The sequence below is a fragment of the Arxiozyma heterogenica genome (assembly GCF_036370985.1).
Source record: "Arxiozyma heterogenica strain weizmannii chromosome Unknown scaffold_15, whole genome shotgun sequence".
In the NCBI taxonomy this organism is placed as follows: Eukaryota; Fungi; Ascomycota; class Saccharomycetes; order Saccharomycetales; family Saccharomycetaceae; genus Arxiozyma; species Arxiozyma heterogenica.
The window spans coordinates 263,404-278,338 of NW_027042668.1; the positions used below are offsets into that span (position 1 = coordinate 263,404).

The 14,935-nt window shown below is 29.0% G+C and overlaps 8 protein-coding genes across 8 annotated transcripts; 4 read left to right on the plus strand and 4 right to left on the minus strand.

The window, feature by feature from the left end:
* Window positions 1-1,728: 1,728 nt before the first annotated feature.
* YTA6 (putative AAA family ATPase YTA6) lies at window positions 1,729-2,418 on the plus strand (the record flags this gene model as incomplete). Its single annotated transcript, XM_064857615.1, has 1 exon — window positions 1,729-2,418. The coding sequence occupies one exon, from the start codon at window positions 1,729-1,731 to the stop codon at window positions 2,416-2,418; it is 690 nt and encodes a 229-aa protein (XP_064715453.1).
* A 692-nt stretch (window positions 2,419-3,110) lies between these two features.
* UBP16 (putative ubiquitin-specific protease UBP16) lies at window positions 3,111-4,604 on the plus strand (the record flags this gene model as incomplete). The annotated part of the gene is made up of 1 exon (XM_064857616.1): window positions 3,111-4,604. One exon carries the CDS (start codon window positions 3,111-3,113, stop codon window positions 4,602-4,604), a length of 1,494 nt encoding a protein of 497 aa, XP_064715454.1.
* Window positions 4,605-4,769: 165 nt separating this feature from the next.
* PWA37_000967 (uncharacterized protein) lies at window positions 4,770-5,318 on the minus strand (the record flags this gene model as incomplete). Its single annotated transcript, XM_064857617.1, has 1 exon — window positions 4,770-5,318. The coding sequence occupies one exon, from the start codon at window positions 5,316-5,318 to the stop codon at window positions 4,770-4,772; it is 549 nt and encodes a 182-aa protein (XP_064715455.1).
* Window positions 5,319-5,960: 642 nt separating this feature from the next.
* Window positions 5,961-7,805, plus strand: MUK1 (guanine nucleotide exchange factor MUK1; the record flags this gene model as incomplete). Its single annotated transcript, XM_064857618.1, has 1 exon — window positions 5,961-7,805. One exon carries the CDS (start codon window positions 5,961-5,963, stop codon window positions 7,803-7,805), a length of 1,845 nt encoding a protein of 614 aa, XP_064715456.1.
* A 259-nt stretch (window positions 7,806-8,064) lies between these two features.
* BTS1 (farnesyltranstransferase) lies at window positions 8,065-9,135 on the minus strand (the record flags this gene model as incomplete). The annotated part of the gene is made up of 1 exon (XM_064857619.1): window positions 8,065-9,135. The coding sequence occupies one exon, from the start codon at window positions 9,133-9,135 to the stop codon at window positions 8,065-8,067; it is 1,071 nt and encodes a 356-aa protein (XP_064715457.1).
* A 1,455-nt stretch (window positions 9,136-10,590) lies between these two features.
* On the plus strand, window positions 10,591-11,541 carry SEC62 (Sec63 complex subunit SEC62; the record flags this gene model as incomplete). The annotated part of the gene is made up of 1 exon (XM_064857620.1): window positions 10,591-11,541. The coding sequence occupies one exon, from the start codon at window positions 10,591-10,593 to the stop codon at window positions 11,539-11,541; it is 951 nt and encodes a 316-aa protein (XP_064715458.1).
* A 73-nt stretch (window positions 11,542-11,614) lies between these two features.
* On the minus strand, window positions 11,615-12,661 carry PNG1 (peptide-N4-(N-acetyl-beta-glucosaminyl)asparagine amidase; the record flags this gene model as incomplete). The annotated part of the gene is made up of 1 exon (XM_064857621.1): window positions 11,615-12,661. The coding sequence occupies one exon, from the start codon at window positions 12,659-12,661 to the stop codon at window positions 11,615-11,617; it is 1,047 nt and encodes a 348-aa protein (XP_064715459.1).
* A 506-nt stretch (window positions 12,662-13,167) lies between these two features.
* Window positions 13,168-14,664, minus strand: MSY1 (tyrosine--tRNA ligase MSY1; the record flags this gene model as incomplete). Its single annotated transcript, XM_064857622.1, has 1 exon — window positions 13,168-14,664. One exon carries the CDS (start codon window positions 14,662-14,664, stop codon window positions 13,168-13,170), a length of 1,497 nt encoding a protein of 498 aa, XP_064715460.1.
* Window positions 14,665-14,935: the final 271 nt, after the last annotated feature.

Genomic DNA, 14,935 nt, shown 5'->3' on the forward strand with positions numbered 1-14,935 from the left:
CATATTTTTGTGTTTCTTCCTATTTTTGTATTTCCCTCCATATAAAATTGTAAAAGTTTTAAGTAAAATGTAATACTTTTAACTATATATAATGCATTTTAATATATAAAGAAGTAGATAGACTTATAAAGTTATTATTACTAATGGAACAGGGCAGAGGGGTTAAAATGACTCCTGTATTTATTTTGTATTAAATAAATTATAAATAAATTTTTTGCATTTATTCTTTTTTTGGACAATATCCTTTATGCACGGATTAAATTAAGATATTCAAAATTGAAGAGTCATGTCAGACCAGTACTTTAAAAAGAAAAGGAGGGATATGATAATAAAAGTTATGTGTAATATATTGTAGGTGACATACAAAAAATATAAAAGTAAAGATTGGTTGCTTTAAAAATTCCATAAAATATTTTTAAACATACAGCATTGAAAATTTATTACATTACACAAGAAGAATTCATATAGAATACTTTTTTATTTTTCTTCCAAGTTATTGATGATCTAGATGGCTCATGAAAAGTTTGTTATACCAAAACATCTCTCGATTTTTCAAGCCTTACAATTATTATACTCAATTGTGGCTACACAATGTGGGAATATATTTGAAGATTTTGATAAAATAAGTCAATCGAGCGAACATAAAATTCTAGAAAGGATATATAAGCAACTTGAAGTTCAATTAAATTACTTGGATTCTGGTTTTCGTACAATTGAAAAAAAATTCGGCATTACTGATGGATGGAACCAGTGGGTTTTAGAGAATGTACAATGTAAAGAACTATTCGAGGAATTTCGAATACTAGAAAATGATATTAGAATTAGAAGGAGGAAAATTGTTGATATACTGACTCAATATGATAAAACACATGATAATAAAAAGCTTATATTTTGGAAAACTAAGAATAAGATACATATTAAAGATATTGATAAGAGAGAAGATCAAATTATTATGAAGCAAGTAGAACATATAAAAGAAATGAGAAGACAAGAACAGTTAAAGAAAAAGAATGAAGAAGAAAGGTTACGAAAACAAAAGGAATTAGAACGTAAAAAGATAGAGGATAAACGGGAAAAAATCCTAGAATCAAGAATTAAAGAACAGGTCGAACAAAAGATGAATAGGAAATTAAAAGAACAAAAAATTAGGCAAAAACGTCTTGAATTAGAAAATGAGAAGAGAATAAATGAGTTGAGAAATGAAATAACTAAAAGTAAACAAGAAAATGGTAAAACTGATGCAAAAATAGTATCTGGATCATCATCTCATCTTAATAATAATTCAACGAGGCGAAGTTTAGACATAAAGAATAGATCCCATGTGACCGAACCTCAAAATAACGGTAATAGTTATATCTCTATTAGAAAATCATTAGAATCTCCTTCTGGGGGGAATAGTTCAGATAGACGCTCGTTAGATATGAACCGTGCAGCGGTTATTGCTTGGACTGCATCTCAAAAATCTAATCACTCAGATTATTCAAATCAAACTCACAACTATATATATAGGACTCTTCAAAGAAATCAAAGCGATGAGAAAGATATGATACCGAAAAAGGCTGATAATAAAAAATCCATTATATTGAGTTATGGTTCTCCAGTGGTGAAATCAATTAGTTCATTTAATAGTTTACCTACAAATATGAAAAAAAAACAAGAAAAGTCAATAATTCTAAGCCTACTGATCCATCGCATTCTATTTCGCCAAAATATATATCTAAACGCACAATGAATGACTCAATTAACTCATCTGAATTAGAGAGTTCTTTTGAGTCGCGATTACAACATATTATGGAGACTCTTCATGGTGCAGACGTTGATGCATGCCAACAAATTGTCAATGACATTATGGTTTCTAATTCCTCTATTTGCTGGGATGATGTTGTTGGTTTAGAGAAGGCTAAGAATTCTTTGAAAGAAGCAGTTGTATATCCATTTTTAAGGCCTGATTTATTTAAAGGTTTAAGGGAACCTATCAGAGGGATGCTGTTATTTGGACCACCTGGTACAGGGAAGACTATGATAGCCAAAGCGGTTGCTACAGAATCTAAATCTACCTTTTTCAGTATAAGTGCATCTTCTTTATTATCAAAATATTTGGGTGAATCTGAAAAGTTAGTAAGAGCCTTATTTTATTTAGCTAAAAGGTTGGCACCTTCTATTATATTTATTGATGAGATCGATTCTTTATTGGGAGATAGATCAGAAAATTCGAGTGAATCATCTCGAAGAATTAAAACAGAATTATTGATACAATGGTCCGAGTTATCCAGCTCCACAGCACGGGATAATAATGATAATAAGAACCAAGAACTTGATAACAAAAAAATAGTAATAATAAATGTAATACATTTCATGAGGACATTTGTCTGGATAATAGGGTGTTGGTCCTTGCAGCAACCAATTTACCTTGGATAATTGATGAGGCAGCGAGACGTAGATTCTCAAGAAGACTATATATACCTTTACCAGATTATGAAACAAGATTGAACCATTTAAAGAAACTGATGAACTATCAAAAGAATAGCTTATCTATGGAAGATTTTGAAGTTATAGCTACAATGACAGATGGTTATTCTAGTTCAGATATTACTAGTTTGGCTAAAGAAGCTGCCATGGAGCCTATTAGAGATCTTGGAGATGATTTAATGAAAATTAACTTCGAGAACGTTCGTCCTGTTTCCCTACAAGATTTTCGCCAAGCTATGCATACAGCAAGGAAGAGTATTTCAAAGGAGTCTTTGAAACAATATGAAGAATGGGCCACTCTTTACGGCAGTGATGGATCATAAGAGAGCCTTAAAAGTATTATGCATATAGAGTAACGATATGGTGACAACTTATTGCATTATAGATTTTTTTTCAAACATTATATAGTCAGTGGATGTATGGGTCTGAGTGGTAGTTAATAATTAGGCTGTTTATTGAAGGTTATAGTTAATCTTTTCAGATTGAGTATAAGTGAATGGTAGATCGGTTGATTCTTGTTTCAAAAGATCTTCATGGTATATATACTTACAGTATATATATATATATATAGAAATATATAGTGGAACCTAGTTTACTTAATATGTTAGTAGTTAACTAGAAAAAAACTTCGAAAAGAAAATATGTCCTTAATTAACTATGTTTTGAACTTATTCGGTCTGAAAAAATTAACATACAAACAACTTACCTATGGTGTGCTCTCTGCAACATCTATCTATATATTATACCCAAGTTTTAAGGGCATATTATTTGCTATTTTAGGTATTAAACTAATTAAAGTAGATATAGATAGTGAAAGATGGGATAAATATACTACAGGAATTTCAAATAGAGGCAACGATTGCTATATCAATTCTTCTTTACAAGCCTTTAGTGCGCTTGAATATTTAACTATTTATTTAAATGAATATATTCAGTTATTTTTTAAACAAGTTGAAATTGCAGAAGAAGCAGAAAACCACTCAAAGACAAATATTAGGGGTTTATTACATGAAAGCTTATGTAGCGTATGTGGTGATCTGCAAAAACTTATTTGTCAGCCTAAAGTAATATCTAATGTTCAGATAGTTCAATCTTTAGAAAGAATTTTTCAAAGTAAAATATCCAGAGATCAAAATGATGCACATGAATTCGTGCAAATGTTATTACAAAGATTATGTGAAGAAAATAAAATATTATATGAATATAGTGATAATAGAATTTTAAAAAATATTAAATGTGACTTCCCATTTAAGGGTACAATTAGCAGACATTATTTCTGCATGAGCTGTCATAAAAGATCAAAGATTCAAAAGCAAGATCAATTTATGTGGGAACTCAATGTCCCTCAAAGATATGAGTGCTCATTACAAGAAATTATCGAGAATGATGGATATGAAATGATACAAGATTATTCTTGTTTATATTGTCAAGTTTCTGCATTATTGGTAAACGAAGCAAATTATAACTTTAATAATGACGATTTTGAAAACAAGAATATATGTCAATTAAAAGCTCTTTTACCTATTCTAAAGATAAATAGTGATATACCTAATCATTTGTTATATTATATTAAAAATTACGATAAAAATAGATGTGTTCCTAGTAAAATGAAGACTACTATAGTTAGAAGGTCAGCCTTTTCAAAACTGCCAAAAATTCTTATTATGCATTTATCGAGATCAATGTATAACGGAATGGTAATGGCAAGAAACTCTTGTCGGGTCACATTCCCAGAAATACTAGAACTAAATCAGCAAAATCTAGGTGAAGATGGCAATTTTCAAATGAAGAAAATGAAATATTCATTAAAGGCTATGGTAAAGCACACTGGATCACATTATCAAGGACATTATCAATGTTATAAGCAAAAGCCTAAGTTAGTTTTTAATAATCAAAATAAACAATTTATAAACAAAGCACCGACTATAATTGAAAGAATAGATGATATACAAAACAATAAAGATATTGAAAAAACAAAAATTCATGGAATTAAAAAATTTAAAACTATCAAGACTGTGAAAAGTTCACCTTTTTGGTTAATATCTGATGATAAAGTAAAAGAAGTTAAAAATTCAACTTTGCATAATGAAAATAAGTATGTATATATGTTATATTATGAAATTCAACTCGAATAATATTAAATATGCATGTACGTATTTACGTATATAGAAAGAGAGAAAAAGTCATAAGAATTACGTTATAATTAAGTGCAGCATTAGCGTCATCAAGGGATTAAAACTATTTGAAAAGGAATGTATATTATAGAAAAGAACATCATCTGGTATGAATAATAAATAAATTCAATAATCCATGTCTATATCCATGTCTATATTGTCCAAAATGTGCTTGGCGTGATTATTTGAGTTATTCTCATTGAAGTTATGCATAATATCATAATCGCCTTCATTATCGAACAAAGGTAAATAATTTTTATAAGTTGGCTTCCACACAGTATTTTGATACCAATGTAACCACATTTTATATATTGTACCTTTCCAATCTACCCACGGAATCAATTTCATAGAGTCCTCTTTTATCCAATCATAAATCCTGGAGTAAATAAGCACTTCGCCATCCATTTGATCCTTATCTCGGTGTGCAGACAATATTTTTCTAATAACTTTATTTTTAACTGACTTCGGAAGGTTAATCTTTGCCTTAACAAGTTTTGTTACAGGGTTACCCATGTCTTTAATATAAGAGTCCCTGTCATACTTAACTACATTATTATCTGATAAAGAAAGCCTTTCAAAATCTTCAATTAATTTAATACGTTTATAATCTAATATCCCAATAGAATCGCCACTATTGACGGGACTGTGAGGTCTCTTTAATTTATAATATGTCATATAGGTTTATTTGTTTGTTTGTTTTTTTGTCTATTTAGTAGCAATTTATAGCCTTATTATTTATCCTTATTTAAGAATAAAGCCAAAAGTAATTGGAAAATAATTAAAAAGAATATGCAATAGCTTAAAATAAACACTGCTCCACATGTACTGAGTATATGTGATCCATTTGTATAGATCATTTCTTTAATCTATTCCCTCTCCTATATGATGAAGAAAAAAGATAATGGGATTGTTCTCCTTACTTTTTTCAACTAATGAATGTAATGAAATTTATATACGCATATTTTTAGATATATAACTTTTTTTTGTGACGCAAGATCAAAAATATAAAACGTTTTTTGATCTTCATTTATTGTTTTACGTTAAGAAATAATTAGAAGATGTACAAAAAAGGTAGATCTTGGTAATATTATATCTTTCTTGAAGATAATTCAAGTTAGAAGTTTCTATAAGAAGTAAGTATTATTCAGAGAAGAGAAACGGTTGAGGAATTCAATGTTGTAGTCAAAAAACTATTATAAGATAATTTTATTCATCAAAATATTTCCTGTTAACGGAGTAAGTTAATTTTAAGCACGACAGGAAGAAGAAAAAAGATATTTCCTACCAATTATCTATTTTTGATTATTGAATCTAAAGATGAAACCATTTTATACACCCCCAATTAATAGTGAACTCTTTGATGGAAAGCAAGCATTAAAGGAATCATATAACTATGAAGAAACTTCTAGGTCACCAACTTCAAGTACCTATACCAATACTGATTTAGTGAATGGGATATTAAGAAAAGATACTACTTTAAACAGTAATCTATCCAGTTCATCTGAGAAGGAAATATTGACATCCACAAAAATTGAAAGGATTAGATCTGAAATCCAAGAATTACCTGTTGAGCTGACAAAATATATTGACCTTTTTATAACTGATTTGAAACAGCCAAAATATGTCAGTCCTTTGTCCATATCACAGTTAGTTTCTATATTTCAGTCTTTTTATACAGAGTTTGATAAATCTGTATACGTGTATTTAATGACTCTATCTGTCAATTCTACAAATACGTTTATCAACGCAAGAGAAGCTCTTAGTTCTGGGTTAAACAGTATATTTGCAAGAAGTAGAAGTAACAGTGCAACAAGCAACATTAATAGAAACAAAAGCAAAAGATCATCATCTTTATTTAGTGCTAGTTCTTTTACAAATATGAATAACGCAACCCCATTATTATCACCAGAAGAAATTGATCAACAAATCAAACAAAATGCTATAATCAATGTCAAATGCACGAGATATTTAGAGTTATGTGAGAGAGGTGTTTTCAATAAACTGATAGAAGTTGGGACCTCAGCAACCCCAGTTGAAATAATGAATAGTACTAGTAATAACAATCAATTGAAAAATAATAAAGAACAATTTAGTGTAAAGACATTATTTAAAAATACCCCTGAATATATCAAATTTGATAAAAGATTAGGAGAAAAGGTTCATTGTTTGAATAGATTATACTTGAGCAGCAACACTGAGCTAACTAAATTTCTGGGTATATCAGATACTGTAAGTATGGATAATAGTGATTTGCACGATATTATAAATAATAATTTTACAGATTTAATAATAAAATGTATTTCCCCTTATGAAAAAATTTCAAAATTATTAAACATACATAATATATTAAGTCAAAAAGGTAATGCTACATCCAATGATGATTTCTTATCAGTTTTGATATATTATATTATCAAATTAAATCCTAAGAACATATTTCTTAATGAAGAATTTATTAAACTTTTTAGATACAAGAAGAAATTAATAGAGAGTGAGATGTTTGCACTGACCAATCTGAATGCAGCTCTAATGTATCTTGAGGGATTAACATTAAATGATTTACCCAATCATCTAAAAAATAATTTAACTGAAGATGAATGTTTTTTATTCAAAAATAAGATAAGTGATATTATTACTTTACCCTCAACTGAAAATACTATAGAAGTAATTGAGAGCCAAAATATACCTAAAATCAACAATAAAGATTTAGTCAATTCAAATACTTCAAATTTCGGTTGGACTAACTATACGGGAGAACCAAAACTGATAGAAAATGAAGATTCGGTAATAAGAAGTAATTCATACGAAGGCATAAAATCTGTTTTGGATGGTTCATTGAAACACATAATTAGTAAAGTAAAAGCATATAATCCAGTTTATCAAGAGACAGTTGTTGGACCGTTAAATCCAGTTAAGAATAGCCTACAATTGTTCGCAGAAGTTGATAAAAAAACAGAATCGTTACTACATTTGGACTCATCACCCCTTCATAATAAACTAAAGGATACTAAAGTAAATACCCAAGAAACGTTATGTTTGAAATGTAAAACCGATGGTATCACCTTGATGGAAGAATATTGTAAGTATAAAGATGTGCCATTCGAAAATATGAATATTTGTCAATTACGTGAGATGTATGAAATCTACCAAAAATTAATAGAATGATTTGGTTAAGATTGAAAAGTAAAAGATGTTCTGTTTAAATGAATATTGCTTAATATAGGAAAATTATATATTATATATAATAATAATAATAATAATAATAAATTACCTATTTATTTTACTTTTCATTATATGTATATATCTAAATATTTATGCATACCCATAGAATATAAATTAAAATTGTATTAGTAAGACGTATGGGATAATTTTTTTATTTTTCTTTTTATTGTCTTTTCTTTTAGTATAGATAAAATATACTTCTTCAAAATGATGATAAATAATCTATAATTGAATACAACGGAGAAAGAAAATCTTGGTCATTGCTAATGTTGCTTTCATAATACTTAGTTGAAAAAGTCTGCAACTGTTTTTTTAATATGATTGTTAAGTTTTTGATTGTGTCTTTAGAGTAATCCAACGATTCACTTTCATCTTTTAGGAATTTGACAACTTTCAATTTGACATCTATATTTGAAGTTTTTGATATTATAGTGTTATGAAGAAAGCGGTTTTTTTCAGAAATATTCATTTTCTCATAGTTAAGTCCATGAATTATTGGAAACGACAATTTTCCTTCAGTTATATCTTCCGCGAAACCTTTATTCATTGTCATTGTTTCATCCGACAGGTTCAGACAGTCATCTCTAATTTGATATATAATTCCGAGCAACTCACAGATTGGTATCATACTATTTTCGATATTATGCCCAGTGTAAAAAGTAAATAATGTTTCCATTAGACGTATTGTTAGCCTAAATAGCCCTCCTGTTTTATTGATAACCATGTTCATATACATCTCTTCTGTTGGGATAACGTTTGCGTCTCTCCAATAGATATCCATGCCTTGTCCCCTATGCAAATTACAGATTTCTTCATTAAATATTCTGTATAATTGAATTTGAATATGATTAGTAGATAATGATTTACCATTTATATTCATGTTTACATTTGTATTTACATTTTTATTGTTCTGGATAATCAATTTTGGTATCAAGTTCATTGCGACAAAATACATGTAATTTGCGGAATTTATCGTCATCGGTATTCCATATACAAGGTGCGATGTTTTGACACCTCGTCTTAAAAGAGAATTATCCTCAATATCGTCGATCATAAGCGAAGCATTATGTAATATCTCGATGATTTGTGATAGAGTGGTTAGAACCTGGTCCGGCAGTTGATATATTTGGTTAAAGATGTCGATTAATCTGGTCCTAAACTTTTTACCCCTTTGCTGTGATATATGTAGAAATGGTTTTTTCAAAATGGATTCATTAGTAGCATCCCATCTCTGTGGATTATCTATAAATGATTTAATTACTAATGGATCCATTATTATAGATAGATAGATAGATAGATAGATAGACAGAAAATACAATTGTTGAGTAGATCTACTGGGCAATCATAAATTTTGCGTTTCTATTTGAGTAGTAACTTTGTTGGTAAGACTTTTTTCTTTTTTTCTTTACTTATTTCTTAACGTACTTTTTAAATCAAATCTTTAAAGTTGTTTATCGTTTAAAAAATCATTAAAGAATCGAACTCGTGTACTTTTTTTATTTTTCTTTTGTTCATCAAAAAAAAAAAAAAAAAGAAAAAAAAAGATCAAATAATTGTATCCCAAGCAAGAAAATAATAGTAGTGAAAATTAAACATAGACAAAACCTCAAGATGGTAAAGATAAGATGTCTGTGTTTGAAATGAAAACAAGGTTATTAATTTAATTTTGTATTTTTTTTGTTTTTGTTTATTAATCCAATATAAATAAGACACATATATTAATTATATAGAGATACTATATTCAAAAAGATATCTTATCATATATATATAGACGTTAAATTAACTTGCTGTGTAGCATTCTATATATCTCACTATGTTTTCTCATTATATATACATACATATATATATCTTAAAAATCACAGCATGTCTTTTTAAAATGTGTTTTTGTCGGTGGGAAATTTGCCACCAAAATTGACAGGCACACCCCTTTTTTTGTATATTTTTCAGGAAAATGTCCATTTGAAAATTAACAATAAAAGCTAAGAAACATGCATAGAAACACAATACATAGAAATATGCAATCGAAGCTGAGGTGAAAACAAAAACAATACCTATCTTCTATCATTAAATACGGATTTTCAAAACGAATAAGGAAATAATAATAATAATAATGACAAAAGTATTAGCTTTTAGTTTCATCGACTGATATTTCACAAACATTATTTTTCAAGCATCTTCTTTCTCTTTTTACTTGTTAAACAAATAGAGAGCTATTAAGTGTTTGTAATGTTTTAGAACATAATTGACACTGATAGCATAAGTTACTATGATAATCTAGCTATTCTTCTTTCTGTGTCTGTATCTGTATCTGTCCCTTTTCTTCCTTTATTATTATTATTATTATTATTATTATTATTTGTTTTGTCTTGTTTTGTTTTACTTTTATCAGAGTCACTCCGTTAATAACGATATATTCGAGATTTATTCTCTCTCTTTCTTTCTTTTTTTTTAATACCGTTTATTGTGATAAATTGGAAATGAAACATTACTTACTTATTTACTTATTTTTTTTTCTTGTTTATTTTTTACACGAACATAGACAAAACTAGAATATTTTAAAATATTCTGAAAAGAAATAATCTCTTCATATAGTACTATGTAAAACAAATTAATTGAAATGTTAGAATATACATACTTATATTTATTGTCATTATTAATAGGAGAATGGTAGAAATCAAAGACAATTCATTAAACATAAAGAGATAAACGGGAAAAGAAATAAAATAAAATGAATCAGTCACAACAGCAACCACCACCACCACCACAACAACAATCTGTGTTCGAAGTTGCTAAAGTTTTACGTAAACACGAGGCTTTAAAACAAAGAAAAGGGTTGTTCCAAAATAATCCAACCGATTTCTTTCGTTATAAAAGATTTCTAAGAGCTTTAAACTCTAATGAATATATAAATAAATGTTCTAATCAACCAGATATCTATCCATCCGTTATTAATTCTGAGACCCATGAATTCGATGAAGACAAAGCTAAACAAATCTTTATTATGTTAATCTCTAACCAAATCATCCTACCTGTTAAAAAATTACATTCAAATGAACTTAAAGAACATAATTTAAAACCAAGCAAAGATTACCCCAACTTGATTTCTACAGATAAAGCAATCTTACAGCCAAACGAATACTATATCTGGAATTATAACCCTAAATCTATATGGGATTATGTCATTGTCTTTGGTATCATCCTAACTATCTTAGCATTAGTCTGTTACCCATTGTGGCCATTGAAAATGCGTAGAGCTACCTATTACATCTCTATTGGTGCCCTATGGGTCATCGTGGCTTTCTTTATTATTGCCATTATTAGATTGGTCTTGGCTGTTTTGTCATACCCCTTCACTAGAGGCGAAAAAAGTGTTGGTTTGTTTTGGCTATTCCCAAATTTCTTTGAAGATTGTGGGATCGTGGATTCTTTTAGACCTTTATATGGGTTTGGTGATTTGGAGACTTACAGTTACCAGAAGAAAATGAAAAGATTAAAGAAAAGACAGCAGAAAAAAGAAGCTTTGAATAAGAATAAGAATAAAAATAAAAATAAAGATGAAGATAATAGCAATAATGATAAAGATAAAATTTTGGAGACAATTAAGGAAGTTAAACAAACCTCTTCTTCTGGTGTCTCGACAAAACCAATTTTAGAAGATGTTCCTGAAGATCAGATGTGATATTTCATATATATATATATATATATATATATATACAAATAGATCCTTATTATTTATTTATGTAGATTCTATCTTAAGTTCTACCATCTTCACCACGACTTGTAGTCCATTCCTTTGGGCCGCTTTTTCTGCCAATTCTATCTTCACGTGGTATTTCACTGGATTTCCTTTGTGTATTTCCTCTGGAGTTTAAATAATCCTGTTCTTCCATACAATAAACTCTATACAACTCCGAATCATTTAATCCTTGCTGTAATTGTTTTGTTATTATTCTGCATACTAGATTAAGATTTGAATCACTGATTTTATCTCTTGGGAGCTGGTTTTGAACAATATATTTCTTACTAACATCAACTACTTCATATTTTCCATATGCTATGCAGTAACTCATTTTCTTGTTCCAATTAATTGAATATATATGTGGTTCATCAAATGATTGTTCACATGAATCTAAATGAACCCATTTCTTCAAATACGGAGAATAATATTCATTCCAAACATGATCCTCGAAATTTATCACATACCTTGCTTCAAGACCAAAAGATCTCAGTATTAACATAAATAAGTTACACCATTCACCACATCTACCAGTTTTGGTCTCTAACAATTTTGTTGGATCATTATACCTTGGAAATCGAGTTATATTATTACAGCGTTGACATTTATATAACTCTACATTCCCACATTGAAATCTTTGTTCCTCAATCGTAGAAGCTGTCGTTCCAATTGGTTCTTGGTATGAATCGACTCCACATTGCTTGCATTTGGGTTTATTACACCATGTGAAAAAATCATTTTTAAAATATCGTAGTAATTCTTTCACTAAATTATCGCTATATTGATCCTCATGATCCAAAGGCATTTTATCTACATTTGAGTAAATTAAATCTAAATCTAAAGTCTCAAAAACCTTAGATTGCCATTCTGGGTTGTCATATATATGACATAGCCGACGAGCATTGTTTGCTATATCTCTAGCTATTGGGTTCGTACTTATAAGTTGTTTGAAATGGTTTATATCTTGAGCATCAGATGGTCTCCTAAAATATAATAATATGTAATCTTTCCACTTTTGCAAGAAATTTTGGGCCAATTTATCATATTCTATTGAATCACTCATTTTATATATATATATGTGTGTGTATATATGTGTGTGTGCATTTCACTGCCTTCTCTTATTTGACATCTATTTAGTTAACAGCTAAGTCCCTCAACACTAAATTGTGAAAAGCTTAGTAGCGTGCTCAAAAGGATTTTAGTAATTAATAGGTTTCAAACATTCCTTTTTTGTCTCTTTTCCTTTAAGTTGTGTTTCTTTGGTTTGATACCTTTTGTTTTTTTTATCCTTTATTTTTTTCTTCATAAATCAGACTATCTTTCTATAGTTCTATCTATCACATTTAATATTTGGATATGGATAGGATAAACGGTTCCAGGCTAGATCTAAAATGTAGTCTTAATAACAGGTTTCATTACACATAAGTCTATATAGTTGCATGTATATTTGTTAGAGTACACTACACTCTAAATATTATTTACAGGTTTTTTTAATGATCTTACTATCAAAAAAAGCATAACATATTCAACTATTAAAAAGTAAACATGTTATTCTTCATAATTCCCAATTTATTTCATTAAAATTGGATAAACTTTTTGTTTTCCTAAACGTAATATCAATAATTTGCCAGATAATAAATGTTTATTCCATGCATTAGGTAAAATATTATTTTTAACCACATTACCTTTTTGTAATCCAATAGAAACACTACCTTGTTCAATTCTTCTTTTAGCCTCTTTACGTGAAATTTTAGCTATTTGCACTAATAAGTTTAAAAGATCCCATTCTTTTTGTCCCTTATATAATATACCCATCTTAGTTAAAATGGGTATTAAAGTATTTGCATTAATGTCAGTAGTGACGGTGATAGTAGAGGAAGAAGAGTTGGTGCTTAAATTACGGAATAAAACTATTGAAATATATTCTGCATCATGTGCTTCTTTAGCCCCATGGATCAACTCAGTTACTTCTTTAGCTAAGACAGATTGACCTAGATGTTTTGAACGATCTAGAGAATGTTTTTCACAGATGGATTCAATCTCTTCTTGTGGTAACAAGGTAAAAATCTTTAAAAACCTTTCGACATCTTCATCTAAAGTATTATAAAAAAATTGATATAAATCAAAAGGTGTGTTCATTTGTGGATCAATGAAAATTGCATTTCCCGCACTTTTACCGAATTTGGTTCCATTAGCAGTTGTTAATAACGGAACAGTGATCCCATAGGGTCCTAATTTCGTCTGTTTCAATCCATTATTTTTGTTGTTTAGTTTTTGGATTAGATCTATACCAGCAACAATATTACCCCATTGATCATTACCTCCAACTTGAATAGTAACGCCTTCTTTAGAGTATAGATGGAAAAAATCATAAGCTTGAAGAATTTGATATGTAAACTCATTGAAACCTAATCCATCACTCATATTTTGATTATTTTTAGTAGCGTAAAGACGTGAAGTTATGCTATCACGAGACAACATTTGTTGTACTCTTATATATTTTCCATAATTTGCTAAGAAATCTAACATCTTCACATCTTTCCACCAATCTAAATTATTTAAAACAAAGTGTCTTCCTAAACCACCATTTAAATCTGATTTTATATCTGTGATCTTACTTTTCTTTTGTTGTTTCCTTAAATAATATTCTTTACCATTTTGAAAAAATCTTCTTAATTGACGACTGATATTTTCTACATTATTGTTTCTTTCTTGCTGGACCATTTCAGACCTTTCTGTAGTTCTGCCGCTTGGATCACCTACTTGTCCAGTAGCACCTCCCACAATATTGACAATGTCATGGCCTCTAATATAGAAATGTAATAAAACCATCATAGGTACTAAATTACCTAAGTGGACAGAACTTGCAGTTGGATCAACACCACAGTACAGTTTTATTTTTGTTCCATTGTTTAATGATTCAATTAATTGATGCTTAGGGTTTGATATCTGAGAAATTAATTCTCTTTGTTCTAATTCAGAGATGACTGCTTGTGAAGAATAGAATCTTCTTATAATTGACCTTATTTTTGAAATCTTTTTCACTAGTGGTCTGCAATGGTACATATCTTGTCAATAGTTTTATTCTCTACTTCTTCCTTTTGAGATAGATCTTGCACCTTTAATGATCGAACTGATTCAACCTCAGCTTAGGTTTCTCACATGGAAGACGGGGGATGAATTATGAATAACGAATTTTCTAATATCCCTTTAAAGCGAAAAATAAACAATGTTTCGAAGAAAATATAAAGGAGTTTGAAGATTAACTGTACAATTAAGAAGCATGACTGGTTTTAAAAGACATAGAAGAAGCGGTAAGGAAGATAAGTCAAACATC